Below are 27,240 nucleotides of genomic sequence, written 5' to 3' on the forward strand. Positions count from 1 at the left end.
CCCCCCCAGCCCCGGGCTGCAGGGGAGACCAGACGCAGCTCTGCCTGTGCGCCCTGCACCTGCGCTGGCCCTGGGGGCAGCTCCTCAGAAAACTCCTGTTCCATCTTCAAAGCCCTGTTTGGCCTCACACAGAGGCCTGCAGACACCACCCGTGGCTCCCTCGTCTGCACCAGCTGGCACCCGCCCCCCGCCCCAGCCTGGCTGCGCCTGGGTGGAGGCCTCACCATCGTAGGTGACGTAGGGCACTTGGAAGCCTTTGCCACTGTTGCCTTCGTTGGACTTGAACTGGATCCAGAGCTTCCGGGAGCGGGAGGTGAAGGCAATGGGCCTCTCGTACGTCTGGCAGGTCTCATAGGTGGTGACAGACGTGGGCGAGGCTGTGGGGGCACCGCGCCATTGCTCGGCTGCCCGCAGAGCCGAGCGCCCACTGGCCCTGTCCTCCTGCCTGTGGCCTCTCTCCCCCGCGCCAGCCACCGGCACCCTCCATGTCTGGCCCCAGCACGCAGCTCTCCAGTCTCCCCGCTGTTCCCTCAGCCTCAAGTGCCCTTCCCTGCCTTCCACTGAAGTGCATTTCCGGGGCCCCTCCTCCAGGGAGCTTCCTGGCCTGCTCCCTGCCAACCCTGCTGAGTTCTCTGTCTCCCTCCGGCCTAGAGGGCCCCGCCCACAGCCAGCACTGTCCGCAGCTCCGGTCAGGTACAGGCGGCAGCGCACACTGCTGGGGGCAGAGGGGACTCAGGTCCAGGAAGTCCTCCCCGCCCCGCCCTGTGAGTGAAGGCGCAGGTGAGCCTGCTGCCTCTGGGGGAGCTTGGCCTGGGTGCCCTGAGGCCCTGGGGGGCAGTGAAGGAAAAGGCTGAGCTGCCGGTGGGGCTGGTGATGGACACGGACAGGGCGGGTGGTCCTGGACCCTGGGCAGCCCCCATTTGCACACCGTGTGGGTGCTGCCCGCGTGTGGCACTAAGTGTCCACGGAACACGGTGGAGTGAACAGCAGCAGCAGCAACCCTCCTGCATGCCTGTCTGCTGCCAGTCTCTGAGCACCCACAGGTCTCCCCACGGGCGTCCGGGGGCCTGTCGGGTTCCTGGCCTTCTCCCTAACACTGCTGCTAGGAGCTCTGACCCGGGTCAGTGTGAGGAAGGAACCAGGCCCCTGCGGTGCTCAGGAGCTGCCCCGCACCCTCCTGCTGTCCAGGCCATCCCGGCACACGTTTGTCTACACCCACCGCCGAGGGGCGCCCTCTGCTGGTCCTGTGTCACCCTGCACTCAGCTGCCGGCTGCAGGCCTGGGGTCTGGGGCTCAGCGGAGCAGGGGAGGGGATGGGCTGCCTGGTGTGTGTGTGTCTCAGCGGAGGAGGGGAGGGGATGGGCTGCCTGGTGTGTGTGTGTCTCAGCGGAGGAGGGGAGGGGATGGGCTGCCTGGTGTGTGTGTGTGTGTCTCAGCGGAGGAGGGGAGGGGATGGGCTGCCTGGTGTGTGTGTGTGTGTGTGTGTGTGTGCGCGCACGCACAGTCTGGGAGGCCTGTTGAGGAGCACAGTGCCCGGGGCCCCACTCGGGTGGTGGACAGGAAGCGGGAGAATGGGCACTGCAGCCCAGCAGGGGTGGTGGACAGGAAGCGGGGAGAATGGGCACTGCAGCCCAGCAGGCGTGGTGGACAGGAAGCGGGAGAATGGGCACTGCAGCCCAGCAGGCGTGGTGGACAGGAAGCGGGAGAATGGGCACTGCAGCCCAGCAGGGGTGACGAGGGGTGAGGACTGACTCGGGCCAGAGCTGAGAGGGGACCTGGTCCGGTCCTGGGTCGCACGCTTCAGGCACGTGTCAGCTTTCTGGGCCTTTCCACGAGCTTGGTAAAGCCCAGGTCACACAGGCAGCCTCGGCAGCTGGACGCGGAGTGACTGCCTCCCCTGGGCCGGGCAGCGGTCCTGGCCTGGCCCCGCCGGCCGCCCGAGCCCGGCACGCACCGCTCTTCCTCATGACCAGGGCGTCGCCGCACTCGTCCTCGATGGGCAGGAAGATCTCGGGGACCACGATGAGGATCCTGCGCTTGGGGGGTGGCGAGATGTGCCACACGCACTCGGCATTGGCCGGGTAGTCGCCGGGGTAGTTGGGGGACTCGATGTAGCCCGTGTAGTCGCCAAGCTCGCCGCCGCAGTGCTGGTCTGTGGGCAGTGTGGCCCCAGCCCTGGTCAGATTCTCCGGCCAGCCGGGCTGGAGGCCCAGGGGGGCTAGCAGGTGCTGCTGTCCCTTCCTTGGCCCTCCTGTGCCAGCTGGCCAGGCCCCGGGCTGCCCTTCCCAAGGACGGGCAGGTCCCCGGTCAGGCCCGTTGTTCCCTGAGGCCCAGCTCCAGCAATGCCCCCCTGGGCTGCCCCGCCCAGCGCGAGCCCACGCCACCGCTCTCTGGCTGGCCGTGCCGGGGTCCAGCAGGCTTCTCAGCACGCCCATAGACTGTCCCCTCCCCCGCCGGCCCTGCTGCTCCTCACTGAACTCAGCCCAGCCACAGGTGGGGGTGCTGGAGCGAAGCCCCCCTTGCACAGTCTTCCCTGGCCGCTCTCAGTCGAGGGGCTGAGGGGCCGGGGCGGGCGGCTCAGGGACAGGCAGGCAGCAGGGACAGGCAGGCATCCGCAAGGGAGGGTGAGCCCACACCCTCCTTTCTTTCCCTGAAGCCAAACGTGACTGTTCTGAGCCAAACTGTTCCTAGCTCTAAACTCTAAGGGACATCACCTGAGCTTTGCAAGGAGCCTGAATGGAAAGGCTTAACTACCTCACGTCCCCGTGACTTTCCCCCAAATATCCTCTCCCTCCGAAACTTCTGGGGAACACGTCACACCCGCCTGGTGTTCCAGAAGCTTCCGCCCCAGCTGGGTTCCCTGCTTTTACCCGTGAGGACACTAGCCCTCCTCTGGGCTTGCACGTCTGCCAGCCAGGGGCAGGGGGCCGAGCGCCCCTTGCGGCCCGAGCCCTGATCTCACAGTCTCGGCTTTTAGGCCGCTCCTGGCACACCATCAGCCCTGGGGAGGCGGAGCTGACCGAAGAGTGGCAGGAAAAGGTGAACACCTGGAAACCGGGCCCGAGGGACTCAGGAAAGTAAGGTCAAAGCACCCAGGTCCGAGGAGCCTGCCCTGTCGCGCTGTGGGGGGGGGTCCGCGCCCCGTTCTCTCAGGTGCCGCGTTTCTCCCGGCTCACACAGCCTCTCACGCTTCAGCGTCCGTCTGGGCTGCTGCCCTCCCCCCCTGGAAGCCTCTGCCTGCTGGCCCTGGCCGGCGCTTGGCCTCCCTCTCCCGGGGCCCAGGAACGACAGGACCCGGCTCGGGCCAAGGCTCAGGTTGCGTGTGGCGAGCAACAGGCGCTGATGACGACGGTACACCCACACTGCTCAAGACCATGGGGGCTCCCAAGAGCGTCCCAAAGGCGACTGCGCAGGCGGGGTCAGCGGTGTCCTCACGGCCCCTCCCACCCCAGCCCCCCGCTGCAGGGAGCAACACCTACTTTTGCAGTGTGTGACGTTGGTGGAGCCGTCGAAGTCGGTGCTGGTGTTGCCAGGACAGGTGATGCAGTGGTTCTGGCCGAACTCGGGCTGGTAGGTGCCCACGGGGCAGCGGATACACCGGTGGGTGCTGGTGTTGTAGTGGTGGCCAGGGGAGCAGTGCACTGCGGGGAGGGGCCGCGGGGGTGCCGGTGGGAAAGGGCAGGGGGCTCCTCCCGGGGGAGGACCTGCTCCTGAGGCCCGTGCCAGCACAGAGTCCAAGGCCCTGCCTGCACACACGGCAGGGCTGCACGCCCGAGGCCAGCGAGAGCGCACCCAGGCCTCCCCCAGACGCAGGCCCAGAAGGTTCGCTGGCTCCAGCAGCCTAAGGACCACATGGCCACGGGCACTGAGTTTTCAGGGAGCAGTGGAGAGACAGGTGACAGGAGGGGCCCAGGGGAGACAGGGAGGGGAGGAAGGTGGTGGGCAAGGGGCCCGGCCAGGCGGCGCCTGTCGGAGTGCAGAGTTTGGAGCAGTGGGCGTGGCTGGGGATCGCGTGGCCGCGCAGCACAGCCTGACAGCTGCTGAGAGGGGGCGTGAGGGAGGCGGGCAGGGTCACCTGGGGAGACCCGGGCCCACGGTGGGGGGGGGGGGTGACTGCTGCGGACGTCAGTGGGCCTGGGCCGCAGCCTCCAGGTCAGAGACACCACCAGGCACGTCCTGTGCCCAGAGCCCTCCCAGTGCCCTCAGGATCTCCTGCCCACTGCTGTGCTGTCCTGGTGGGTGGCACAGCACCGGACACCCACGGCCACCACCTGAGGGCTCCGGGCTCCTCCTGGCCTGGGAGATTTCCCCGTGGAGGAGGTGAGAGGTGTTCAGGAAGACCCCCTGCGCGGCCCCGCCCCACCCCTTGGGTGGCTGGGGGTGTGTCCTCACCTTTGGTCTCACAGTCCTGGAAGGAGGCGGTGCCCTCGTGCTTGGTGAGCAGCCCCCCTCCGCAGGGGAAGCAGCCGGTGCGCCCGGGCTCGGGCTGGTACGTGCCCACGGGGCAGGCCTGGCAGGGCTTGAAGCCATCAGCAGAGAAAAACCCCGGGGGGCACTGGCCTGCAAGTCAGAGGGCACACTCAGGCTGCAGGGGGTGCTGAGTGGCCCCAGGCCTGGGAAGGGTGCTGGGCGGGGGGGTGGACACGGCAGCCCTGCGTGTGCCTGTGCGGCCGGGGGCTCACGGAGGGGCCCGGGCAGCTCTAGCCAGGGTTGAAGAGCAAGTGGCTGGGGAGCGGGACCCGCACGTGTGTGGGGGCAGGTGGCATGGTGTCTTTGCTGGACGGACTGGCCCACTACGCCCTGGGCGGATGCTGGCCTCTCAGCAGGGCTGGCCACAGCAGAGGGAAGAGGGTCTGGGTGGGGCTCTGAGGTCCCCAGGGGCACCATGGGGCAGAGAGGACCACAGGAACGGCGACCCCAGAGCACGGGGCATGAAGAACGCGCTAGGATTCCTGCCGAGAGGCCAGAGGCAGAGGGAACCAGCCCGGAGGGAGAGCTGGGTTTGGTGCCCTCTCCGCCCAGACCCTGGGGTTCTCGGCTCCCAAGCCTGTGGCCTCTCAGCCCCACTCCCCTCGGGGTGGAGACCACACCCGGGAGGGGCAGCCTGCAGGGGCTCAGGGCCGGGCTCTGGGCTCTCCGGCCTGGGGAAGGGGGGTGGTCTCCTCTCCCGGGTTCTCTGGGGGGCTCCACGCGGCCCAGGAGAGGCTGATGGGGAGGCAGCCCATCTCCCGCGAGGGACTCAGGGGCTGTGCAAACAGAAATGCTTTCCGCAGATCACGTGATGGCTGGACGTGGAGGAAAGGGTTCTCAGCCCCTCAGAGGCAAGTGGCAGCCTTCGTGAGGGGCGAGGGGAGCGCCACTCTGAAACGTCTCGAGGGGGTGTGCCGTAGCCGTGCTCAGCCGCAGAGCCCCCCAGCACAGTCCACTCCACAGGCTTGTGGGCAGACATGAGGAGCCCTGGCCCTGGGCCCCCTCCCCACCCTGGCCTCTCCTCCCAGGGCACCCATACTTGCCTCCACACTGGGAAACATTGTGGGCACCAGCCAGACCCAGCCCATCGCTGCTGGGGCATGGTGTGCAACTGAGTTGGCCTTCCATGTCCTGGTAGGTCCCCGATGGACACGGCACACACTGGCTGGGCTCGCCGCTGAAGTAGGTGCCAGGACCACAGGCCGCTGCGGAGGCAAAGTGGAGTGGCTGGAGCGAGGATGGGGCATGGGGCTGGTGGTCAGCTCTCAGGGCTCAACTCAGGCTCCCTCCCTCAGGTACGGCACAGCCCCGGGCCCCGGCTCCCTCCCTCAGGTACGGCACAGCCCCGGGCCCCGGCTCCCTCCCTCAGGTACGGCACAGCCCAGGGCCCTGGCTCCCTCCTACAGGTACGGCACAGCCCTGGGCCCCGGCTCCCTCCTACAGGTACGGCACAGCCCTGGGCCCTGGCTCCCTCCTACAGGTACAGCACAGCCCCGGGGCCTCCTACAGGTACGGCACAGCCCCGGGGCCCGGCTCCCTCCCTCAGGTACGGCACAGCCCTGGGCCCCGGATCCCTCCCTCAGGTACGGCACAGCCCTGGGCCCTGGCTCCCTCCTACAGGTACGGCACAGCCCTGGGCCCCGGCTCCCTCCCTCAGGTACGGCACAGCCCCAGGGCCCTCCCACAGGTACAGTACAGCCCCGGCTCCCTCCTACAGGTACAGCACAGCCCCAGGCCCTCCCACAGGTACGGCACAGCCAAGGGCCCTCCCACAGGTACAGTACAGCCCCGGCTCCCTCCTAGAGGTACGGCACAGCCCCGGGGCCCGGCTCCCTCCCTCAGGGATGGCACAGCCCTGGGGCCTCCTACAGGTACTGCACAGCCCCGGGCCCTGGCTCCCTCCTACAGGTACGGCACAGCCCCAGGGCCCTCCTACAGGTACGGCACAGCCCTGGGCCCCGGCTCCCTCCTACAGGTACGGCACAGCCCTGGGCCCTGGCTCCCTCCTACAGGTACAGCACAGCCCCGGGGCCTCCTACAGGTACGGCACAGCCCTGGGCCCCGGCTCCCTCCCTCAGGTACGGCACAGCCCCGGGCCCGGCTCCCTCCCTCAGGTGCGGCACAGCCCTGGGTCCTGCGCTCCACAAGTTGAACCCAGTCCTTTCCCAGAAGAGCCCAGTGTGGCAGCTGACTGTGAGGACTCAGGTCTCGGGCCCCTTGGCTGCTCCCCCCTGTAGCCCCCTGCAGACCCCCAACCTGCGCCTGGGCCCCGGCTCTGTCCAGATCTACGCTCCCTCTCCTGCACTGCTGCACCCAGCCTCAGCTGTCAGCCCATTTATAAGCTCTCCCAGTGCCCACAGCCATCTCATCCCAGCGCTGGGCCACGAGCCAGAGGACGGGAGCCGTGCGAGACGACGCGGAGCGAGGCCGGGAAGCCTTTGGAGCCTGCCCGTGGAGCAGATGCGGGGATGATGAGGGACTGGACGGGGAGCCGGGCGTCGCTCTGCTGGGGACTGGAGGGTCAGAGAGCCCCGAGGAGCTGGCCTGGAGCTACCAGTGGGACTCACGGTTTTACTGCACACTCGCCCGGCAGTGCGGGCGCAGGCACACGTGTGAGTGCACGCACCCACACGCTCCAGCGGCAATGACCTTGGCTTCTGCATGTCATCCTGCTCTCAAAGGAAACTTGGAAATTCGCTGACGCCGGGGTCCAGGCAGGGAGGGTCCAGGGTCCAGGGCCAGCACCCGGGGTGACAGCGATGGCGAGTGCCGTGCTCCCCTCCCGGGCAGGGCTCTGATGCCTCTGTCCCCAGCGTGTGCTGTCTGCTCCACGTGCCCATGCAGATGGGGGAAGTTCGCTGGGTGGACATCTGGCGGCCACGGTGGGGACTTACTGCATTTGCCGTCCTGCAGCACCTGGCCCGTGGTGCATGTCCCCTGCCCCTCGGGGGCCTTGGCTGGCCGCTGGGCCACCTCATACTCGGTGTCTGAGACTTGGATGTAGAACTGGTGCCGGCTGATGGCCTTGCGCAGGGTCTTGACGGCGGCCTGCAAACTCTGCTCCGCGCGCTTCCGGGCGCAGTCCGCGTCGCAGGCGTCTGCGGGGCCGGGGACACCGAACGAGAGGAGCTCACAGGGCCGCCGGGCCCGCCTGGCTGCGCCTCTGCTGGGCCTGCCCGCCCTGTGTTCTCACGGCAGCCCCGGGCCAGCGACCCTCTGACAGGTGACACCGACAATGTGAGAGGGGTGACCTGCCCAAGGCCACCTGGCACATGGGAATACAAACCAGGCCTCTGCCACGTCACACCCCTCACCGGGCACAACCCTGGGTGGGGCTGCTTCCTGCCACTCAAACACCCTGGAGGACAGCCACTGTCCCCAGGAGACTGCCCTGTTCTCTGCCTTGAATGCAAGGTCCCTCAGGGCCAGCCTCCACCTGTAACACTGCACACTCACTGTGGACTCCACTCTGCCTACTCATGGCTTCCTGGACACAGCAGACTCTGAGCTCTGAGCCTTCGCCTGTTCTGTTCCCTCTGCCCACACGCCATTCCTTGCCACTTCTCCCCGCTCCGCTCTGAACTGTGGACCTCGATTTCAAGCTCTGATTCAGACGGTGCCTCTCCTGGGAAGGCTGCCTGAGCCTTTGCCTTGGGAGGGACCTCAGCTCCACGCCGTTTCTTCTCATGCCCCTGCCACACGTGGTCTCCCCAGCGCCGGGTGGTTGGAAGGGTCCCCAGGGCAGGGAACACGGTCTGTGCGCCAGGGCCAGGCTCATGCTGCACACATGTGCGGCCGGGTCTCAGCTGCTCGTTGCCCCCCGCCCACCACAGGCCAGCCTCACCCTGGGCCCTGCTCTGGCCGTCCTGGCTACAGGCGCTGCCCCGCCCCCTCTGCTCCAGCTCCACGCCAGCAGCCCCCAGCACTGCACATCTGCCACCCTCCGGCCCTCGCCCACCTGAGGCCTCCTCCATCCTCGTCTCCACCTCAAACTCGGCCGTGATGTGGGACACCTCCTTGGAGGGCGACTTGCGGCCACGGCGCCTCTTCTTGGAGGAGTCGCACTTGAGGGTCACGGAGGTCACGTGGCAGTTGTCTGGACAAGGAAGGGAGCGCTGTGGCCAGGGGGACCGGGGGGCCAGCTCTACACAGGCTCCCTGTGTTCAACAGTCACGGTACCGGTGAGGGGACAGGCGGGAGAAGGCGGGGCTGGCTGGGGCCGTGAGGGGTGGGGGCTAAGCAGGGTCCCGCACCCGGCCCCCTGAGCAGGGTCCCGCACCCGGCCCTCTGAGTGCTCCCGCACCCGGCCCTCTGAGTGCTCCCGCACCCGGCCCTCCGAGTGCTCCCGCACCCGGCCCCCTGAGTGCTCCTGTGTGTGGCAGCCCTGGCCCCTACTCATCAAGGAGGGGGCACCCTCCCTCTGCTCAGGCCCTGCTGGGGGTTTGGGCTGTGGGGAGCCGGGCCCCAGGCTGAGCTGTGGGCTGCAGGCTTTGGCAGGCTTCCCTTTGGCCCTCCCACAGGAACGGCCTCCTTGGCCCCATTCCTCAGGTGCGAGCTGTGGAGTGAGGCCTGTGGCTCCTCTGGTCATACCCAGGCCCGGAAGAAGACTCTGGCTCTGGGGGGCTAGGACGGTGGCCCCCAGGGAGGTGGGGGGAGCCAGGTTTTCCCGAGAGACACTGCCCGCTGTCTGCAGTGCCCCCGGCACCATGGTGGTGAGGACACACAGTGGCTCCAGCTCCCACTGCCCCTGGGGGTGTGGGTGCAGGGTGGCCCGCTCACCCAGCAGCAGCTGCCTTGGCGTCTCCTTGGCGGGCTCGCGGCTGTGGGGCCGCAGATGGCACTTGGCATCTCTGACCTTGAAGCGGGCCTTCTGCTTCACGGGGGTGCCGGGGGCACCTGCGGAAAGGGAAAGCCAAAACTCCCGCAGTGGCCTCTCCTGCGGGCGAGGAGGCGGTGGGGGCCGGGGGCTGCGGGGAACGGGCTTCTCGGCCCTGAAGCACCCCAGGTGGGAAACCTCCCCTGCCCCATTTCTTCTCCCTGCCAGGCCTGCACATGGTGACTGCGTGGGCCGTGGGGTTTTGCCCAAGGCCAGGGCCGTGCGGCCTGGGCTCTGGACAGGGAAGGGACTGGCTGTGGCCTCCCCTACAGCAAAGCTAGTGGCGTGGCTCGGGCTTTTGCGAACGGGGACAGAAGGAGGGGCATGAGGAAGGGAGGGGACCTGTCAAGTTACAGATGCCTGGGGTCACTGCGGCTGTCAAGAGCAAGTCACAGCTCTCAGCGCTACAAGCATGGAAGCTCCGAGCACATCCGGGCCTCTGGAGCAGGGAAACACCTGTTCCAGATACCACCCAGCTCCTGAGCTGGCCGGGCCCCGCAGGGCTGGCCCCCAGGTGTGGGCAGCGGCTGTTCCTGGCACTTCCTGGGGGCAGCTGTGACTCCGGAAGCCGCAGCAGAGGGGCCTCCCAACATTTCAGTCACCAAGCCACCCTGGGGCCGTGACCTAGGAGCTGGAAGGGCCCTCACTAGGCCCTCAGCCAGTAGCCCCTGCCAGGCCCTGCCCAGCCGTGTGCAGCCTGGCACAGCCAGGGGCTACCTGAGCAGCTGGGCCCGGTGCCGGAGCTGGTGCCGTTGCGTCTCGGAGATGTCTTGCCCTGGAGGCCTGGACTGCCGCAGCTCAGCAGGTAGCTGTTTTCTGAGTCTGGGGAGAGGCCAGAGGTGAGGTGGGCCTGGTGCTCCTCCCTTCCAGGACCCCCAGATTCTTGGGATCTCAGAGCGGTAGTGGAATGAGATGAAGGCCAAGGCTGACCCTCACGTCACTGTTTCTAACACACGCCCACAGGTCGATGGCCGGGCAGGCAGGAGCCTGCCATGTGCATTAAGGACTGGGATTCCCAGGGAACCGGAGTGCCCAGTGGTCGAGGCCTCTCGTTCCTGGAGGGAGCAGGGGCTGGACCCAGGGAAGAAGCCGCCCATCCCGTTCCCAAGGTGCCCTGGGGTTACCTGGCATGAAGAGGGTGTGGGCTGGGCAGGAAAGGAAGCAGCGCTCCACGCCGCCCACCCTGCTGCAGGACAGCTGCGCCCGCAGCGAGGTCTGCACCCGGGAGAGGCACTTGCCTGTGTCTGCGGAGAGGGGAGAGAGAGGGGCTGAGAGAGGCCACCTGCCCTCCCTCCCGTGGCCAGCCTGTCTCGGCGGGATGCGGCCTGGGGACGGCAGCACCCGGGGGCCCAGGGGCTGGCTTCCTCCCGTCCCAGCCGTGTGCAGGAGCTCCATGTCCCCCTGGGTGCTCCAGGGCAGGTGGCTGGCCCGTCTCGGGAAAGCATGACTACATGAGCACGGGCTCCATGGTAGTGACCTGTGCCCCAGGGGATGGGGTGGGCTCCCTGGGCACCCCAACACGTCCACGAGGGCTGCCGCTGTCCCAAACGGAGCTCCTCAGAGTTGTCACAGGTTAGCTGTTGGAGGATTAGGAATCTCCAGACCTCCTCCCCTAGGAGTGGCTGACAGTTCCCCAGCCAGGGCGAACACCGGAACGACTTGACAGGCGTTTCGTGAGCCTGCAGCGGGCAGTCACCCAGCCACAGGCTGCTGGGCCCAGCTGGGTCACTCGCTCCCTGCTCCCCTTGTTAGCAGTGTCCCCACACAGCCTCAGGAGATAGCTCCCCAGATCCCATGGAAAGAGGAGCCGTTTGCTTTGCAGTCAGCACAGGTCTGAGACACCTTTGGTAGTTATGGGGGTGCCTCCGAGATGGCCTCAGAGGAGGGGGGCCTTGGGCCCTCAGCTGTCCGCTGTGTTTTGAATACTTTCTCCCCACCCCCCAGTCTTCTCATGGTGCTAATAGGGTATTGGTGGTGATAACGGGGGTGCTGGTGGTGATAAGGGGAGGTGTTAGTGATAACAAGGGTGTTGTTGGTGGTAGTGGGGTGTTGGTGGTAACAGGGGTATGGGGTGTTAAAGGAGTTGTTGGTGGTGATAATAGGGGTATGGGTGGTGGTAAGGGGAGGTGCTGGTGATAACAAGAATGGTGGTGGTGATAATGGGGTGTTGGTGATAACAGGGGCAGGGGGTGTTAAGGGGGTGTTGGTGATAACAGGGGCAGGGGGGTGTTAAGGAGGGTGTTATAGTGATAATGGAGGTGTTGGTGGTGATAATGGGGTGTTGGTGATAATGGGCAGGGGGGTGTTAAGGAGGCTGTTATAGTGATAATGGAGGTGTTGGTGGTGATAATGGGGTGTTGGTGATAACAGGGGTGAGGGGTGTTAAGGGGGTGTTGGTGGTAACAGGGGCAGGGGGGTGTTAAGGAGGGTGTTATAGTGATAATGGAGGTGTTGGTGGTGATAACGGGGTATTGGTGGTACTACTGGGGTACCAATTCTGATGTCCAGAGGCAGGGTCTTTGGGAAATAATGAAATTGGATTAGACGGTGAAGGTAGAGAGCCCCCGTGACTGAATTCTGGCGGCTTTATCCGGAGAGAGGCCACAGACTCAGGTGGCCCCGTCTCACGCCGTGCCATGTCCCGGGCCGCCTCAGGACTGCCGGCAGGAAGGCAGACGAAGCCCCCGCCCTGCACTCCCAGAACCCGGCCGAGACCTCCCCTTTCTTTACCACGGTGGGCTGCCTCAGCATGTTGCAGCAACGGCAAGCTGAGCCCCGCGCCCCCGCTGGCCTGTCCTCCCGACTCATGTCCGGGAGAGCGGGCCTGGCCTGGGCTCTCACGCACTGCACGGCGCGCTCTCGCGAATTCACTGCTACGGAGGGCGACGCACCCCGAGCCCCGCACTCGGCAGCTGCGTTTGCTTCGCCCTCCCGTGCTCTGTCCCGCTCGGACTCGTCTCGTGTCTGCTGAACGTGCCGATGGCCGCACAGGGCCTGCGCACCCCCGGCCCAGCCGGGGCCGTCAGACCGCAGGCCAGGAGGACTTCTCCACCCGCGTGAGGAGGGCGCGCTCTTCTCTCGGGATTCTGGGTAACGGCTGTGTGCGCAGGTCAGCGCCGCCCTTCCCGGCTCCCCTGGACGCCTTCTCGGGCGAGCGTGCCCTCGAGATCAGTTCTCGCGATGACCCTAAGTCATGCCAGAGCCACAGGGGCCTGGGAAGGCATCCGCGGACGACAATCCTGCCCCTGTGCGTGTTTGGGGGTGGCACACTGCCCTGCCCCCCCAAAAGGAAACCAACAGCACCTCTCCAGCACTAACACTGCTCACTGTGGCAGCTCGGACTGGCAGAATCCACACGGCCAGCTTCCGCCCGCCCAGACCCTCTGGAGCCCCACCTGCTGCGGCTCCCACCCCGCTCCATCTTTAAGAGCCCCTCCTGTCCACCCCACCCCACCCGCCCGCCCGCCCCCGCCTTTCCACAGGCAAGCCCTTCCTTAGGGGTCATCTCAGGAGACCGGCGGCACCCTGCACGGTGTTCCGCTGAAATTACTGAATGGGAAAGCAGATCTGTGTGCTGGACCTCACGCCCGCGCTACGGCCCCGCTGGGCGCCCAGTGAGCTCCGCGTGGACGTCAGGAGGCGGGCCGGCGCTTGCTGTGGGGTCCAGGACTTTGTCGGGCAGTTACTGTCCTGGGGGAGCGCGGCTGTGCCGCAGAGTTCCCGCCATTGCTGGGGTCTGGATGGGAAGAAGGCCAGCAGCAGGGGGAAAAGACCAGAGGGAGGTGCAGACCCCAGGCTGAGCACAAGAGGAACAGTGCTGCGGCAGTGAGGTCGCGTGGGCAGCTTTCCCCTCAGAAAAAAATGGGACATTCAACACTGCACATGGAATAACAGATCTGACGCAACAGGAGACTTCAAACAGAAGCAGCGGTCAGCCTAGCGCTGGGACGCCAGTGTCCCACCCACAGTGCCTGAATTGTGCTTTTGCTTTTTTCTTTTTAAGATTTTATTTATTTATTTGAGAGGCAGTTACAGACAGAGAGAGGAAGAGACAGAGAGAAAATCTTCCATCTGCTGGTTTACTCCCCAAAAGGCCGCAATGGCTGGGGCTGGGCTGATCCAAAGCCAGGAGCCAGGAGCCAGGAGCCAGGAGCTTCTTCTGGGTCTCCCATGGGGATGCAGGGGCCCAAGGACTTGGGCCATCTTCTACTGCTTTCCCAGGCCAAAGCAGAGAGCTGGACTGAAGTGGAGCAGCCGGGACTAGAACTAGTGCCCATGTGGGATGCCGGCACGGCAGGCGGGAGTTTAGCCCACTATACCACAGTGCCGGCCCCTGTGCTTGTTCAATATTTACTGATCTGAAGGCAGAGTGGCAGAGAGAGAGAGGGAGAGAGAGAGAGAGAGAGAGAGAGAGACCGACTGTCCACTGGTTCACTCCCCAAGTGGTTGCAATGGCCTGGATTGGGCCAGGCTTAAGCCGGGAGCCAGGAACTTCATCTGGGTCTCCACGTAGGTGGCAGAGGCCCAAGCATGTCATCTGCTGCCTTCTCAGCCAAGAGCGAGGAGCAACGTTGCATGTGCAGCAGCTGGGACAGACCAGCACAGTGCCTGCGTCTGGCACCCAGCCCCAGCTCCAGCTCCTGTTCACACAGACCCTGGGAGGCAGCAGGTCCCTGCCGTCCACACGGGAGACCCGGACCAACTTCCCAGGCCTGGCTTTGGCTCAGCCCTGGGCGTCGTGGCCATTGGGGGAGTGAGCCAGAGGGCTCGGTTTGTCTGTGTCTGTGTCTTTCTGCCCCTCAAACAAAAACCAAAAAGATTTCAAACTTTGAAACTGTGTCTGAGTAGACCCAAACCTAAGAAACTGTGTCTGAGTAGACCCAAACCTAAGATAAAGGGGGTCTTATCCTTTATTTTTGTAAGTGGGCTCACACCTGGGAGTCGGTTGGAAAAGTGAATTAGAACAGGAAACTGCCAGTTTAGAAGATCTTCAAGACTGAATGTTTTCAGGAAGTCTTAGGAAGAGAACGACCTAGATGCGAACAAACAAGCCAAATCACGGTTCTCCCGGCAGAAACTTCTGGCCCAACCAGACACAAAACCGAGGTGCTCTCCTGCTAGGAACCCAGAGCCTGCGGGCGAGGACCCCCGTGCAGGAGGCAGGAAGGGCCCGGAACAGGAGGACCGGCAGCCACGTGGGAGGCCCGGAAGAAGCGCCTGGCTCCAGCCTGGCCCAGCTCCAGTAGTCGCAGCCGTTTGGGGAGTGAACCAGCAGATGGAAATCCTCTCTAACTCTGCCTTTCAAAATCTCAAAAACCCACAGAGTGTATCTGGGTGCAGAGCACTTTGGAAGCCTCGAATACGAGGGGCTTTCAGGAAGTCCAGGAGACGCACACGTGAGAAAACCAGGCACGGCTCTCCGATTTCTTTTTGCACCCAAATAAGCTTACCTTTCCATTGCGTTCTCCCCAGACTCCCTGCTGGCCCCCTGCACGTGCTGGTGACAGCGCTGACTTTCTGGACGAACTGGAGCAGCTCCTTACCGAGGACACAGCGCTAGCCTGCGGCCACATCCCCCAAACACGCCCAATCGTCTCCTCTCGGGAGCCAGGCGGGGTTGGGCCGGGTTAGGGCTGGGATGGGAGAACGCAGTGTGCCAGGGCTAAGACACCCCAGCGCGTGCTCCCTGGTCGCTTAGGAACGCACAGACACTTCACGGTGAGGCTGTTCGTGGACTGCCCAGGAGTTTCAGTGTCTTCACTACTCCACTCCTTTGGAAGATTAGGAATGAATTTCCCAGAACCGTAAGCTTCCCACAAAGAGGCCTTACCCTGGGGTTCGTCCCCAAGCTCCCAGAGCAGACCCCTGAGTAACCGCGCCTGCGTGCCGGAGCCCTCCCCTGCACACTCACACTTCTGTTACTGAGACCTCTGGTCATGCCCTCCATCTTAGGGAGCTGAGACTGTGCGCTGTGCCACTTAACCTATCCTGCTTTCCTGGCAAACACGAACTCACTCAGAGACTGCCTGCACTGGGGATAACCGCTCTCCTAATTCCAGGCGTCAGCTCTCCCAAGCTAGTGCTAGTGTGGCCAATCAGAGAAAACGCCGTAAAGGACTGATGCGCACCCTGCCGGTTCTGCCCACGGCCCCACCCCCGCCTCAGCAGTGTCACGTCCAGAGGGGGGCTCGCCAGGGCTGTGGGTGACAGGGCAGACAGAGTGCTGTGGGTACTGGACAAAGTGCTCACAGGAGGCCTGCCCCCCTCGAGTGACACGGCACGCAGCAAGCCGAGGCCGGGGTGAGGCTCCACACACCACCCCGCTTGCTGGTCCAAGTGGTCGCCAATCCACAGCCTTGATTTCCTTTTGACCAGCAGAGGGCAGTCTGCACCCCTTCTAGTCAGAGGGAGGCCATGGCAGCTTGGGACCCCTCAGGTCGTGGTTCTCCAGGGCCTTCCAGCATCTTCTCCCAGCACCTTATTTCCACCTGTTTGTCTCAGTCATGCCAGGTTTACGGCCCACAACGTCAGAGACTTGCTGTAGCCAGGGATGACTGAGAGGCAAAAGGGATCAAGGGGTGGGCACACTGTACCCTCAGGGCCAGTGCTGTGACGCAGTGGGCTAAGCCCACACCTGTGGCACCAGCATCCTATACGGGTGCTGGTTCGAGTCCTGGCTGCTCCACTTTTGATCCAGCTCCCTGCTAATGGCCTGGGAAAGCAGTGCAAGATGGTCCGAGGGCTTGGGCCCTTGCATCCACGTGGGAGACATGGAAGAAGCTCCTGGCTTCGAATGGCCCGGCTCCAGCAAGTTGCAGCCATTTGGAGAGTGAACCAGCAGATGGAAGACCTCTCTGTCTCTCCCTCTCTCTCTAACTCTGCCTCTCAAATAAATAAATCTTAAAACAACAACAAACAACCGGAGTGGGTGGGTGTTGTGGTGGAGCGAGGTACGCTGCTGCTTGGGAAGCCTGAACTGCACATCAGAGTGCCTGGTTTGAGTCCTGCTCCTCCACTTCTGGTCCAGCCTCCTGCTCACATGTGCCCTGGGAGGAGGCAGGTGATGGCTCAAACGCTTGGGCCCCTGCCACCCACGTGGATGACCTGGATGGAGTTCCTGGCCCTGGTTTTGGCTTGGCCCAGCCCTGGCGGATGTAGGCATGTGGGAGTGAACCAGTGGATGGAAGAGCGCTCTCTCGCTCTCTCTCTCTGTCTCACTCCGCTTTTCAAATAAACAAAAATAAACTTTAAAGCAACGGGGTCGCATCATGCTGACCCCTACACGACCTGGTGGAAGGCTGGGGACAGTGAGCACCTGGGCAGCCCTGTGGCTGCTCCTACAGCTCTGAGGACGGAGGGGAAGAACACAGAACAGCGCCTGCCGACACCCTTACAGAGACGGCCCGCCCCACAGCTACCACAGCAGGGAATCCCAGAGCTAGCCCGGCGCTCAGTCCAGCAAGGCCACCCCGCCGTCACTCAGTCGCACTCCAGCCGAACGGCTTCCAGGGCAGGCGCGTAACCCAGCCCTGCCCTGCACCCTCCATGGCTCACAGACGAGCAAGCAGTGACCTTGGCTGTTTGATCTCAGACACTAACTGCCGGCCTCCCTTCTTCATTCACTCCACAAACGCTCAGTGCCCGCCACGGCCAGGCTCTGTGCTGTGTGCTGGGCCACAGCGGGGCACTGGACAGCGGGAGGCTCGGGTCCTGGTGAAGCAGACGACGGGCGCACACCAACGCGAGCCTGCGGGAGGCCGGTTAGGGCTGTCGGCTCCAAGTGCCGGACAGCGAGAGGAAGCTGGAAAGTGAGAGGCCGGGAGCAGGTGCAGAGGCGGGCGGTCAGGGGAACAGGAGGGCTGGGGGAGCGCCGTGCCGGCCAGGAGAGGAGCTGGAGGAGGGTGGCTGGGGTCACGGCGAGGCCGGCGAGGCTGGCGGGGAGTAGACGAGGGACGGTGGGAGCCACCAGGCCGGGCGGCGGCAGCCTTCGGCCACCCTGAGAATGTGGGGACTTGCAGTTTCTGGAGACGCAGGCTGGCTGTCCTGGGCCTCAGAGCACAGCAGGGCAGGAGCCCAGGCTCTCGAAGGGCAGGCACGTGGCCCCGGTGCCCAGAACAGAGCCCGGCACACGGGAGGTCAGCCAGCACTGCCGCGGCCAGGGACTGCAGGCGTCGGCCAGAACTTGACCTGCACACACCCATGGCGCCCGGCGCACCCGAGCCAGGACTCGACCTGCACTCACCCACGGCGCCCGGTGCACCCGAGCAGGCGGCTAGGACCGTGGGCCCCACACCCACCCGAGCCCCCAGCCCTGCAGCACCAGCAAGAGCACACCCTCCCGCCTCCCGCCTCCCGCCTCCCCCTCAGCCTGCGCTTCCGGGCCTCGGGCAGACACTGAGCTGGTGCTGCTGCCCGTGGGGGGCCTGGCCTCCACCCCCAACCCCTCCCTGCAGGCTGGCCCCTCTCCCCCACCACAGGCCGGCCCCGCCCCCCGCAGGGTGCCCCACTCACCCCTGCAGGCCAGCCCCGCCCCCCCGCAGGGTGCCCCACTCACCCCCGCAGGCTGGCCCTGCCCCTGCTGGGTGCCCCACTCACCCACACAGGCTGGCTCTGCCCCCGCAGGGCGCCCCACTTACCCCTGAAGGTTGCCCTGCCCCCGCAGGGTGCCCCACTCACCCCTGCAGGCTGCCCCGGCCCCGCAGGGCGCCCCACTCACCCCCGCAGGCTGGCCCCGCCCCCCGCAGGGTGCCCCACTCACCCCTGCAGGCTGCCCCGCCCCCGCAGCATGCCCCACTCACCCCCGCAGGCTGGCCCCGCCCCCCACAGGGTGCCCCACTCACCCCTGCAGGCTGCCCCGCCCTCGCTGGGCACCCTACTCCCCCACGCAGGCTGGCCCCGCCCCCGCAGGGCGCCCCACTCACCCACGCAGTCCTTTCTGTTCCAGTGGAGCCGCCTCCCTGCTGGGCAGACGCACTCGTAGCCGCCCCTGGTGTTGACGCAGCCCTGCTCGCAGCTGCCGTTGTCCATGCTGCACTCGTCCACATCTGGAAGCAGGGGTGCGAGTGAGGGCGGGGGGCCACACCCGCAGGATGCAGGAGGGCGGGGCTGCCCGGGACAGAGGGCCAGGAAGCTCCTGACCCCGTCAGGCAACGCAGGCACAGAGCCACTGGTTACACATGCACCGTGCACACGCACACACATGGGCAGGAGGCTCCTCACAGACGCCCCCCGGGCGAGAGCCCCGGCCCAGGGTTTGCTGGGCACATATTGCGGGGAGACTCTGGGTACGTCCTCTTCCCAGCCGGTCTCCCGGCCTGTGCCCGCTGGGCCCCACGCTCTGAGCGCTCAGCTGCCCGACGCCAGGGGCGGTGCCCAGGGTCTGAGGCTCCTCCCAGAAGACCACAGCCACCTGCAGCTGCCGCCCCGGAGCTTCGAGCTGCCCGGGAAAGTGAGTGTGCAGGCCCCAGGCTCACTGTCACGCCTGCCCTACTCAGCGCGCAGCTCCGCTCCTCCGTAGGCCTAGCAGTGCCCTCCGCGCCGGCACCTGCAGCTGTGCCCCCACAGGCGTCGGGGTCGCCCATGCTGAAGCTGGCCAGGGCTCCCCACCGCACAGAACAGACCCTGGCGGCCCCTGAGGCTCAGCTGCACCACTAGCTTCTGCCCGAGCCCCTTCTCTCCCGGCTCCAGCCGCAGGAGCTGCCCTGGGCCCACTGCTCTACCTCTGGCCTCAGCGCCTCTGCACACACAAACCCCTCTGCAGTGCCTCCCTGTCTGGACCGAACGTCCCCCTGGGGGATGCCCCTCCCGCTGCCAGGACTTGCGGTGGGATCCCGGGACACTGCCGGCCCTCTTCCTGCACTGGGCTTCTCCAGTCCACGAGGAGCTGGGCCTGGCCCCACACGTATCAGTGCCCCCCCTCCCGTGCCCCATCACTCCCTGACGCCGTTGCCTGACCCCTCTGCCCACCAGTCCCGGCCCCCCCGGGGTGCGGTGCAGGTGGCCTTGCGGCCAGGCGCGTGCCTCGAGGGCGCGGTGGCCCTGGCGGGCGGGCTGCAGACCTCCGCAGTGGGCCGTCCCGTAGAGCGCGTAGCCGCGGTGGCACAGGCACTGGAAGCCGCCCGGGGAGTTGATGCAGTCGTGGTCGCAGGTCCTCTCGAAGGAGCACTCGTCGATGTCTGTGGCCACAGGGAGACAGAGCGGGGCGGGGCTGCAGGGCTGCGCGGTGCGGGCCTCCCACGGCTGCCTGGTTTTCCGCGGTTGCTGGGTTCACAGCCACCTCACTTCTCTCCTGGGGCCTGCCCGAGGGCTCTGAAGAAGCTGGGAAGTGGGACCAGGCCTCCGGGGTGCCGACCGCTGCTTCCCATCGCCCTAGGACGTCTCAGAAAACGAGGAAAGCAGCACACGCAGGGAGGCAGTGGGCGGGAGGCTGGGCCACCCGCAGGACGGCAGGACGTGCACTGACCGCCAAGGGCAGAGGGAACGAGGGCTGGCCGCAGAGCGCGTGCTCCTGGGCAGAGGACCCAACCCGCAGCTCGCAGACAACGCTGCGCTGGACACGGATTCTGGGGAAAACGGCCTCTGTGAGACCACACGGCCAAGCAAGCACTGAGCTGACCTCCCTCGCCACTCAGAGCGCGTTCCCTGAACACGCAGCTCCGTGACGTCACACACACACCACACAGGCGTGTTCAGAAGCAGAATCCAAGGAGGCAGCTGCGCTGTGGGCGCTCAGGGAGGGCGTGGCCTCCTGGGGTGGCTGGGCAGACCTCCTGGCCACACCTGCAGGATGGGCCAGCTTGGGCCGAGGGAATGAGGCTGGAGGGAGGGTGACCCAAGCAGAGGCTGGGAGGTGGCAGCTCGGGGCACCCAGGGGACTGTGAGGTGTTCCAGGGGTCTGGGGAGGTCACTGAGGTCCCCACCCTGGGGGCCTGGAGCCTGGAGCCCTGCTTGCTGGACCTGGGGAGCCCAGGGCCAGAGCCTCAGCAGGGTGAGGGGAGGGGGGAGAAGACACAGGCAGGGCTGCAGGGCTGGAAGGGAGAGCCCTGGCCCAGGGCCCTGCTGTGTGTGGGGGGGGTGGGGATGCAAGGGCAAGGGCCCTCCTAGCCTTCTGCAGAACTGGGTGAGGCCGGCCAAGAAGCAAAGTCCAGAGCAGCCCTGACCAGGCCTGGACAGACACGGTGCTCCTGCTGACCCTCCTGCCCCGGAGGGGGACAGCACTGCAACGCCCACCATGGATGAAGATGCTGAGCCTGGTCACATCCCAGCCCCTCCCCGCCAGCCTCCTGCTCTCACCTTCCCTCGATCCCTCCCTGGGAAGCCCTCCCTGTCCACATCCAGGGCTCCTGCTGCATCCCACTTGTCTGCTGGACTTGCTCTGGGCTGTGGTTCCTGGCTTCTGCCCAGACCTCTCTTCCTGATACCTGTTCCTAGCGGGTGCCCGGGAACCCTAAGGAAGGCGTGTTGGCGAGCACCTGCAATGTGTAATGCTGCCACCAGGTGGCAGCATCACATACCACGAGCCTGGAAGAGGCCCAGGGGCACCAGGCAGGGCAGGGGTGGGACAGGGGTGAGGACCTGGACCTGTGCTGATGGCTCCCTGGAGAGCCTCTTGAGTCATATGGACAAGGCAGGCAGGGTGGGCAGGAGCACATGCTGAGGACTGGAAACCAAGGCCCAGCCCCGCAAGAGCGGCCAGCCCTATGAGTACACTTCTCTCCTGAGAGGTGCCCGAGCCGACGTCCCAGCCCCGGGCGCTCACCTTGGCACGTCCGCTCGTCGGTCAGCAGCTTGTAGCCCTTGCGGCAGCCGCACTCGAAGCTGCCCACGGTGTTCCTGCAGAAGTGGTCGCAGCCCCCGTTGTTGGTCAGGCACTCGTTGATGTCTGCGGGAGCGAGGGGCAGGCGTGCGGCAGAGACTGAGCCGGTGCCCGGCTGGGATGGCCCCACACCTGACTTGCCCGCTCAGAGCTGGCCTCAGGACCCCAACTGACTCACAGACACGGGGCCGGGGGCTGGGCTGCCCCGGGAAGGCCCCGCTGCCCCACGCCCCACCACCTCGCCTGAGACATGGAGAGCTCGGCGTCACTGCCCAGAACACAGGGCCTGGGATCTGCTGTGCCGGGCAAAGCAGCCGGGACGGGGCGGCCCCGGTCCTTCATCTGCACACCCAGGGCGGCTGCCGGGGGGCAGGGAGGCTGCAGCGGGTGAGGACCCCCGGAAGCCTCCTGTGTGCCCCACTGAGCAGTCGGGAGGCCACAGGAAGCGGGGAGAGCTGGATCCAGGAAGGAGGGCCTGGGCCAGCTGGTGAGCGGGAAGCTGGGCTGCCGCAGGCCTTACTGACCGCCCGGCCCCGTGCCGGCCCCCACCGGCCTTTCGGCAGCCTCTTCACTCAGCAGGCGGCCGTGGCTAGCTCTGAAGGTCACCTGGCCCTAATCCCCTGGGACAAATGCACTTCCTGAGCACCCCGCCAGTCGGCCTCTGCTTGCATACCTCTAGAGACGGGGAGCTTTCTCCCGCACAGCCTGGCCTGCTGGCGGACACGCCACGCATCCACGCATCCAGGCCTGAGCACAGCCATGACCCCTGTGCACCCCTCCCCCACACCCCCACACTGCTCCCTCAGGCTTTGCCTGGGGGGCCCCAGGCCAGCTTGGCATCTGTGCCCCTGGAGGTCTGGTCCCCCAGGGACCTCCTCACCAGAGACACAGTCCAGGTATCCCCTGGGGTGCCAGGCCCCCACGCCAGTCACCGCTCCAGACACAGGCCTGCGCTCGGCGACAGTGAGAGACGACCTTCATGACAGTGGTCTCATGCTGGTTTGGAGCAGGAAAAAGAACGTGATGGGCAGCACCTCCCCCTGCTGGCTGCTGGCTGGAGGTCCCAGCCACGCTGAGCCTGTGAGCCCGTCCTGCGGGTGCGTGCTGGGCCACAGTGATGGGCAGTGCCCCCGAGGAAAATGTGCCCACTTGACAGGTGGGGGGACTGTGCCCCAGAGATAGCGACTCTGTCCTGCACGGAGCCTCTCCCCAAACCACGCAGGCTGGTGGAGGGCCGGGGGTCCCGCATGGGCATCCTGGCACCCGTGGAGGTGGCCATGCCAGGGGCTTTCTGGCAAACATGTGATCATCCCCTCGGCTGGAGAGCAGAGACCCCCTTCTGCAGATGGGGTCACAGAACCACACCCAGCCCTGCCCGTCTCTTAAGACGGGAGGCTGATGAGCCGTGTGGCCTGGTCTGGGGCCGGGGCCGGGGGACCCCAGGATCACAGGAAGCTGCGGAGTCCCTAGCTGCAGCAGAACAGAGAACAGCTTGGCTCAGCTGTGCGGTGCCTTTCCTAGCACGGCCTCTCATCACTTCCTACTAAGATGAAAGGGGTCACTACCTAACACCTGCCTCCTCGGGAATGCCGCAGGCCTTCCGGAAGCTCCTGTCCCTGCCCCTTCCCCGGCAGAGCCTGTCTGCTACCGGGCTGTCATGGCAACCAGACGGGAGAGGCAGGCATGTTTGCTCGGGCCCAGGCTGGGGTGGCCGGCGGCCTGGGGTCAGAGTGGGGGAGCCCCTCCTCCAGCCACACAGAGGGGGTCTGCGGGGCTCAAGGCCCTTGGGCCTCCTTCCAACAGCCCCCCAGGGATGCAGCTCTTGCCCCTCTCCAGCTCCCCAAGGCAGGCTGCCAGCTGCACCTTCCCCAGTAAACATGGCCGCGCCCCTACCTGCTGACACGTCTGCAGAGGTCCGGGCCCCAGGATGGAGGGCCAGCTCCCGCGCAGGGGCTCACAGTGCGGGCCCAGCTGCCTTGCCTCCTCGTGCACAGGTTCGGCTCCTGGCCCGGCAGCTGGGACCTGGCCACCCCACCCAGCCCTGAGATGACACAGGGGACCTGCTCCTGTTGGTGCCCTAGGGCCTAGGAGGGTCCCGAGTGAATGCGCGAGTCCGGGTGACCCCAGACCACGGGGAGGACCTGCCAACCCGAGGAAGGCTCTTGAGCCCTGGGGTGGAAGCTGAGTGCACCCCAACGCTGGAGCATGCGTTGTGCGGTGCAGGGTAATGGGGTGAGCTGCAGGAATGCAGGAGAGGCCGACAGACTGCTCCCTTCCACCCATCCTCCTAAGGGGGAACAGCCTGGCAACGGGGGCCAAGGGCAGCGCTGCTGTGGAGCGCCCAGCGGGGCGGGCGAGATGCTGGGCTGGCCTAGCCAGGTGGAGGGCAGGCGAGGGCACCTCCACCCTCCCCCAGAGAAAAGCCCCGGCAGGTCGCCCGCCTGGCCCGGGGCCTTGGGGAGGGGGGGCAGGAAGCAGTGGGCGGGGGTTCTCCCAGACTGTTCTGGAAGGTTTTCCCTGAGGGAGAACCAGGGGGGTTGAATTCCTAGAAGGATCAGTTAGCGAGGTGCCCACCTCCAATATCAAGAATCCACGACACCAAACAGGAGGCTCGGGACCGGACCCCTGCCTGGTCCACTCTGCAAACAGAGCTCGGGCTCGGCCGCGTCCTTGGCGCTGAGGGAACACTGCCTTCCACCCGCTCCACCTGCTCTCGCCCTCCCCGCCCGCCCAGGGCCCTGAGCTCTGGGTTTCCCAAGCCTTCTGCTATGCCCCTCCTGCCCTCCATCTGCTTGACAATGACTTCTGGGCTTCCAGAAAACACCGAACCTTTGATATCTCCCCTGGAGCCCTGCCAAGTTCAGGGTGTGCACTCTCATTGTGCAGCCCAGACCCTGCGGGCCGGGGCCGCGGGCTCACTGGGAATCCCCTACTGGGCTTGCCCCGGCCAAGGCCCTGCACCCTGCCTGCGCCTCTCCAGCCAGGGCCAGGAGACCCCAAAGCAGCCCGGAGACCACCTGGCCCTGCAGCTCTAGGCCAGCTCCTCAACCCTCACTCTTGACACCCGCAGAGCATCGCCACCGCCTCCTCGCCCCCCACTGCCACCCTTGCCCGAGCACTGTGCCCCCTGGCCAGGCCTCACTGCCGCTGCAGACCCTGCTCAGAGGCTGCTGCCCTGGCGGTGGCCAGGGAAGGTTTGCAAACGAAAACCTGGCTGGCACCACCTCCACCCGGCACCACTGGGGGCTGGCCGGCCTCTCGCCTGGCTCGCAGGCCCTATCAGCAGCCACAGCCGGGAAGTGCTGCTCAGGCTCCCCCACCCCAATTCCTGTGTCAGCCCCAGGGCCTCCCTGCCCGCCCCAGCCCGCAGCCCAGGGCAGGCCTGGCCCGTGCCCGCCTGCCCTGCTGCCCTTCTCTGCCCACCACGAAGCCGTCTGTAGTGCAGCTTTATCTCATCATTTCTAACATTCGGGTCTGTCTTCTGTACTCAGGAACTCTCTGGGGTCTGGGGTCTCTTATTCACCCAGCTCCCCTGCACCTGCACCCCACAAGAGCCGGGAAAACCCACCTGCCACAGGAGCACCACCTCCGGACCCAGGCCAGCGGCAGTGAGGCCCCAAGGAGCGCAGTGGCTGCAGCAGGGCCAGGGCTCCGCGTCCAAGCCCTGGGAGCTGGCCTGAGAGCTGAGCAGCGGAGCCTGGTCACAGGCCCTGCTGTTTCAGGAAGAGCCATGGGGTGGCGGGGCCGCAGCTGGGGGCTTGGGAATGGGGTGTGGTGTGGCAGTCAGTGAGCGTCGCCTGGGCCAGCAGGGGTGGGGTGGGGGCAGGATGCCCGCCCAGCCTCTTTCTGGCCCAGACAGGTTGGCTCCCAGCGGTGAGCCCCTGGCTTCCAACTCCTCATTCCCGGCGCCCTGGCCCTGCCCTCAGGAATCCAGCTCGGCCCTGTCCCTCTGGCTCTGGGTCAGGCCTGCACCTCAGAGGGAGGCGGCCTGGCCAGTGCCACCCTCTTCTGGCCCAGGGTCCTGGGCGAGCAGCCGGCCTGCCGTGACTTCACTGGGTGGTGGGGCTGCCAGACCCACAGCGCCCTTGGCACCAGGTGCCTGTGGCGAGGACTCGGATGCCACCCACCTGCCTGTCCGCCTGCCAGGGAGGCGCCCCGGCTACTAACAGGCCGCACAGTGCTTACAGAAGGGCTTTATTTTCAGATAGACAGGCGGAAGAACTGTGATTTCTGTCAGTGGCCGCCAGGTCCTCCCCAGCAAACGGGCAGGGAGGAGTCCCACGCGTCTGCTCGCTGCTACAGGCTCGCACAAGCCCACCTGGAACCACTTTAAGTCTCCCGGAACCTCCACTTCTGACATTCCACGGCCTGGGCTCTGGAAGCCCGAGGTCCTCTCCTCTTCTGCCCCCTGGCCCCATGCCCTTTCCTGCAAGGTGACAGGGAGCAGGGGCCAGGGCTGGAGGGGCGCTGGAGGCTGGTGGAGGCGCAGGCAGCGCCGAGTGGCTGCACCCAACTCCCCCCGAGCAGGGGCCTTGGTGTTCGTGCCCAACCCCCTGCCCTAAGGGCCTGGGCTTCTTGGGGGTCCCCAGTCTGCCCCCCTTTGCCTGGCCCGGTTCTTGAGTCGCTGGTCCTGGCCCCCTGCAGGGCTGGTCCCTTTCTCCCCGAGCGCCCAGCCCTGGAGCTCAGCCAGCCTCCTCCTCCCTGAGGGTCCCTGTCACCCCAGGGGCACCCAGTATTCTGTGGGGGATGAGGGGACTATAAATCTCCCCTTCCTCTCACCGTAGCAGCCACCCCCAGGCCCCCTCACTCCCTCTATAGCATGCAGAGTCCTTCTGCCCCTGCCCCTCTGGGGAACCCCACCCCACCCCACTCCACCCCACCGGGCCACTGCCACACGGCGTCCTCAGCTTTCCCGGCAGTCCCTGCCAGCTCTGTAAGAGCAGCCACAGACAAGGAAGCGTGCCACACTCCACACCTTGGGGAGCCCAAGGCCCCGGAGGCCCAGGACGTCCTGCCTGTTAACCCCACCGTGCAGCCAAACTCTCCTGTCCGCCCCTTGGCAGCCTGGGGCCCGCTGCTGTGCTCAGGAACCCTGCTGGGGACCTGGGGCTCCCCGGCCTCCCCTCAGCCACGTGGGTGGCTGCTGAGTGTCGCGCCCGGCTGTGCGCACAGGGCCCAGCTCCGCACGGCTGACCTTTGCAAGTCTTCCCATCTGGCTGCAGTGTGAATCCAACCGGACAGCTGCACCGCACGCCCGTGGCCGTGTCCTTGCATGTCCGGTCGCAGCCTCCGTTGTTGACCGCACACGTCTCTGGGGAGGGAAAGACACAGACGCTCACTCCCCCGCTGCGGCAGCCATCGCCACCCCATGCATGGGGACACGAGACCTGGGTTCCAACTGCCTCTCTAGGCTGCCGGCTCCCCAGCTGTGGAGCCGTGGGGCTGCTGGTGAGGCTGCAGAGGCCGGGGCTCACATCCGGGGCCCCAGTCACTCTTGAGGCCAGCACTGAACATGGGCTGGCTGCTATTTAGCTGCCCAGGGCCAGATTCCTACAACAGGGCTCTGGCCCCAAGGGAGGTTCTCAGCCCCGCCCCATCCGCCCCCTTGATGTGGCTCTCGGCCCCACATCTGTCCTCACTGAGTGGGGAGCCGAGGCAGCTGCTCTCTGTCCACTTGACACCTGTCTAGTGCTCTTTTTTTCTTTTTCAAAATTCAAAGGGCTGGAGTGGCCGGGGGCTAACTCGGGTCACGGCAGTCGCTGTGTGGTGAGAGCGATCCTCTCCAGGCCCGGCAGAGCGGCTGCCCCAGGAGCCCCTCTTCCAGACCTCAGCCTTGCATCTGGACCCTCCCCAGCACCCGGCAGACGCTGCGCCCGAGCGCACTCCCCTCCCCTCAGACTGGACCTGACTCCCGGGCTCACCGCGGTGCCCGGCCTGGCGCAGCTCCTCCCTGAACCTCCTCGCCGGTCCCGCTGCCAGGCACTGCCCTCTCTGGGATGTGCTTGGGATGAACACATGGAAACACCCTCGGCTGCCAGGAGTCCCTGCTGCTTACTTGGAATTCACGGTGGCGTCCTTG

At 66.0% G+C, this 27,240-nt stretch overlaps 1 protein-coding gene across 4 annotated transcripts in view; it reads right to left on the minus strand.

Moving 5' to 3' along the window:
* Positions 1-27,240, minus strand: part of SCUBE1 (signal peptide, CUB domain and EGF like domain containing 1) — a 115,277-nt gene that overhangs the window by 3,816 nt on the left and 84,221 nt on the right. For 3 of the 4 annotated variants that reach the window (XM_070051504.1, XM_070051505.1, XM_070051507.1), the window contains 14 exons: positions 26,356-26,472; positions 21,105-21,227; positions 19,405-19,521; positions 18,268-18,390; positions 10,471-10,590; positions 10,064-10,168; positions 9,250-9,366; positions 8,429-8,566; positions 7,365-7,568; positions 5,514-5,675; positions 4,393-4,560; positions 3,480-3,641; positions 1,955-2,152; positions 225-377 (listed from right to left, as the gene is read on the minus strand). In XM_070051504.1, the coding sequence (XP_069907605.1) occupies positions 225-377; positions 1,955-2,152; positions 3,480-3,641; positions 4,393-4,560; positions 5,514-5,675; positions 7,365-7,568; positions 8,429-8,566; positions 9,250-9,366; positions 10,064-10,168; positions 10,471-10,590; positions 18,268-18,390; positions 19,405-19,521; positions 21,105-21,227; positions 26,356-26,472 (2,007 nt within the window). The remainder of the gene's footprint in view (positions 1-224; positions 378-1,954; positions 2,153-3,479; positions 3,642-4,392; positions 4,561-5,513; positions 5,676-7,364; positions 7,569-8,428; positions 8,567-9,249; positions 9,367-10,063; positions 10,169-10,470; positions 10,591-18,267; positions 18,391-19,404; positions 19,522-21,104; positions 21,228-26,355; positions 26,473-27,240) is intronic. The other variant, XM_070051506.1, reaches the window with a different exon arrangement.

This window comes from Oryctolagus cuniculus, chromosome 11 (assembly GCF_964237555.1).
Source record: "Oryctolagus cuniculus chromosome 11, mOryCun1.1, whole genome shotgun sequence".
NCBI classification, from domain to species: domain Eukaryota; kingdom Metazoa; phylum Chordata; class Mammalia; order Lagomorpha; family Leporidae; genus Oryctolagus; species Oryctolagus cuniculus.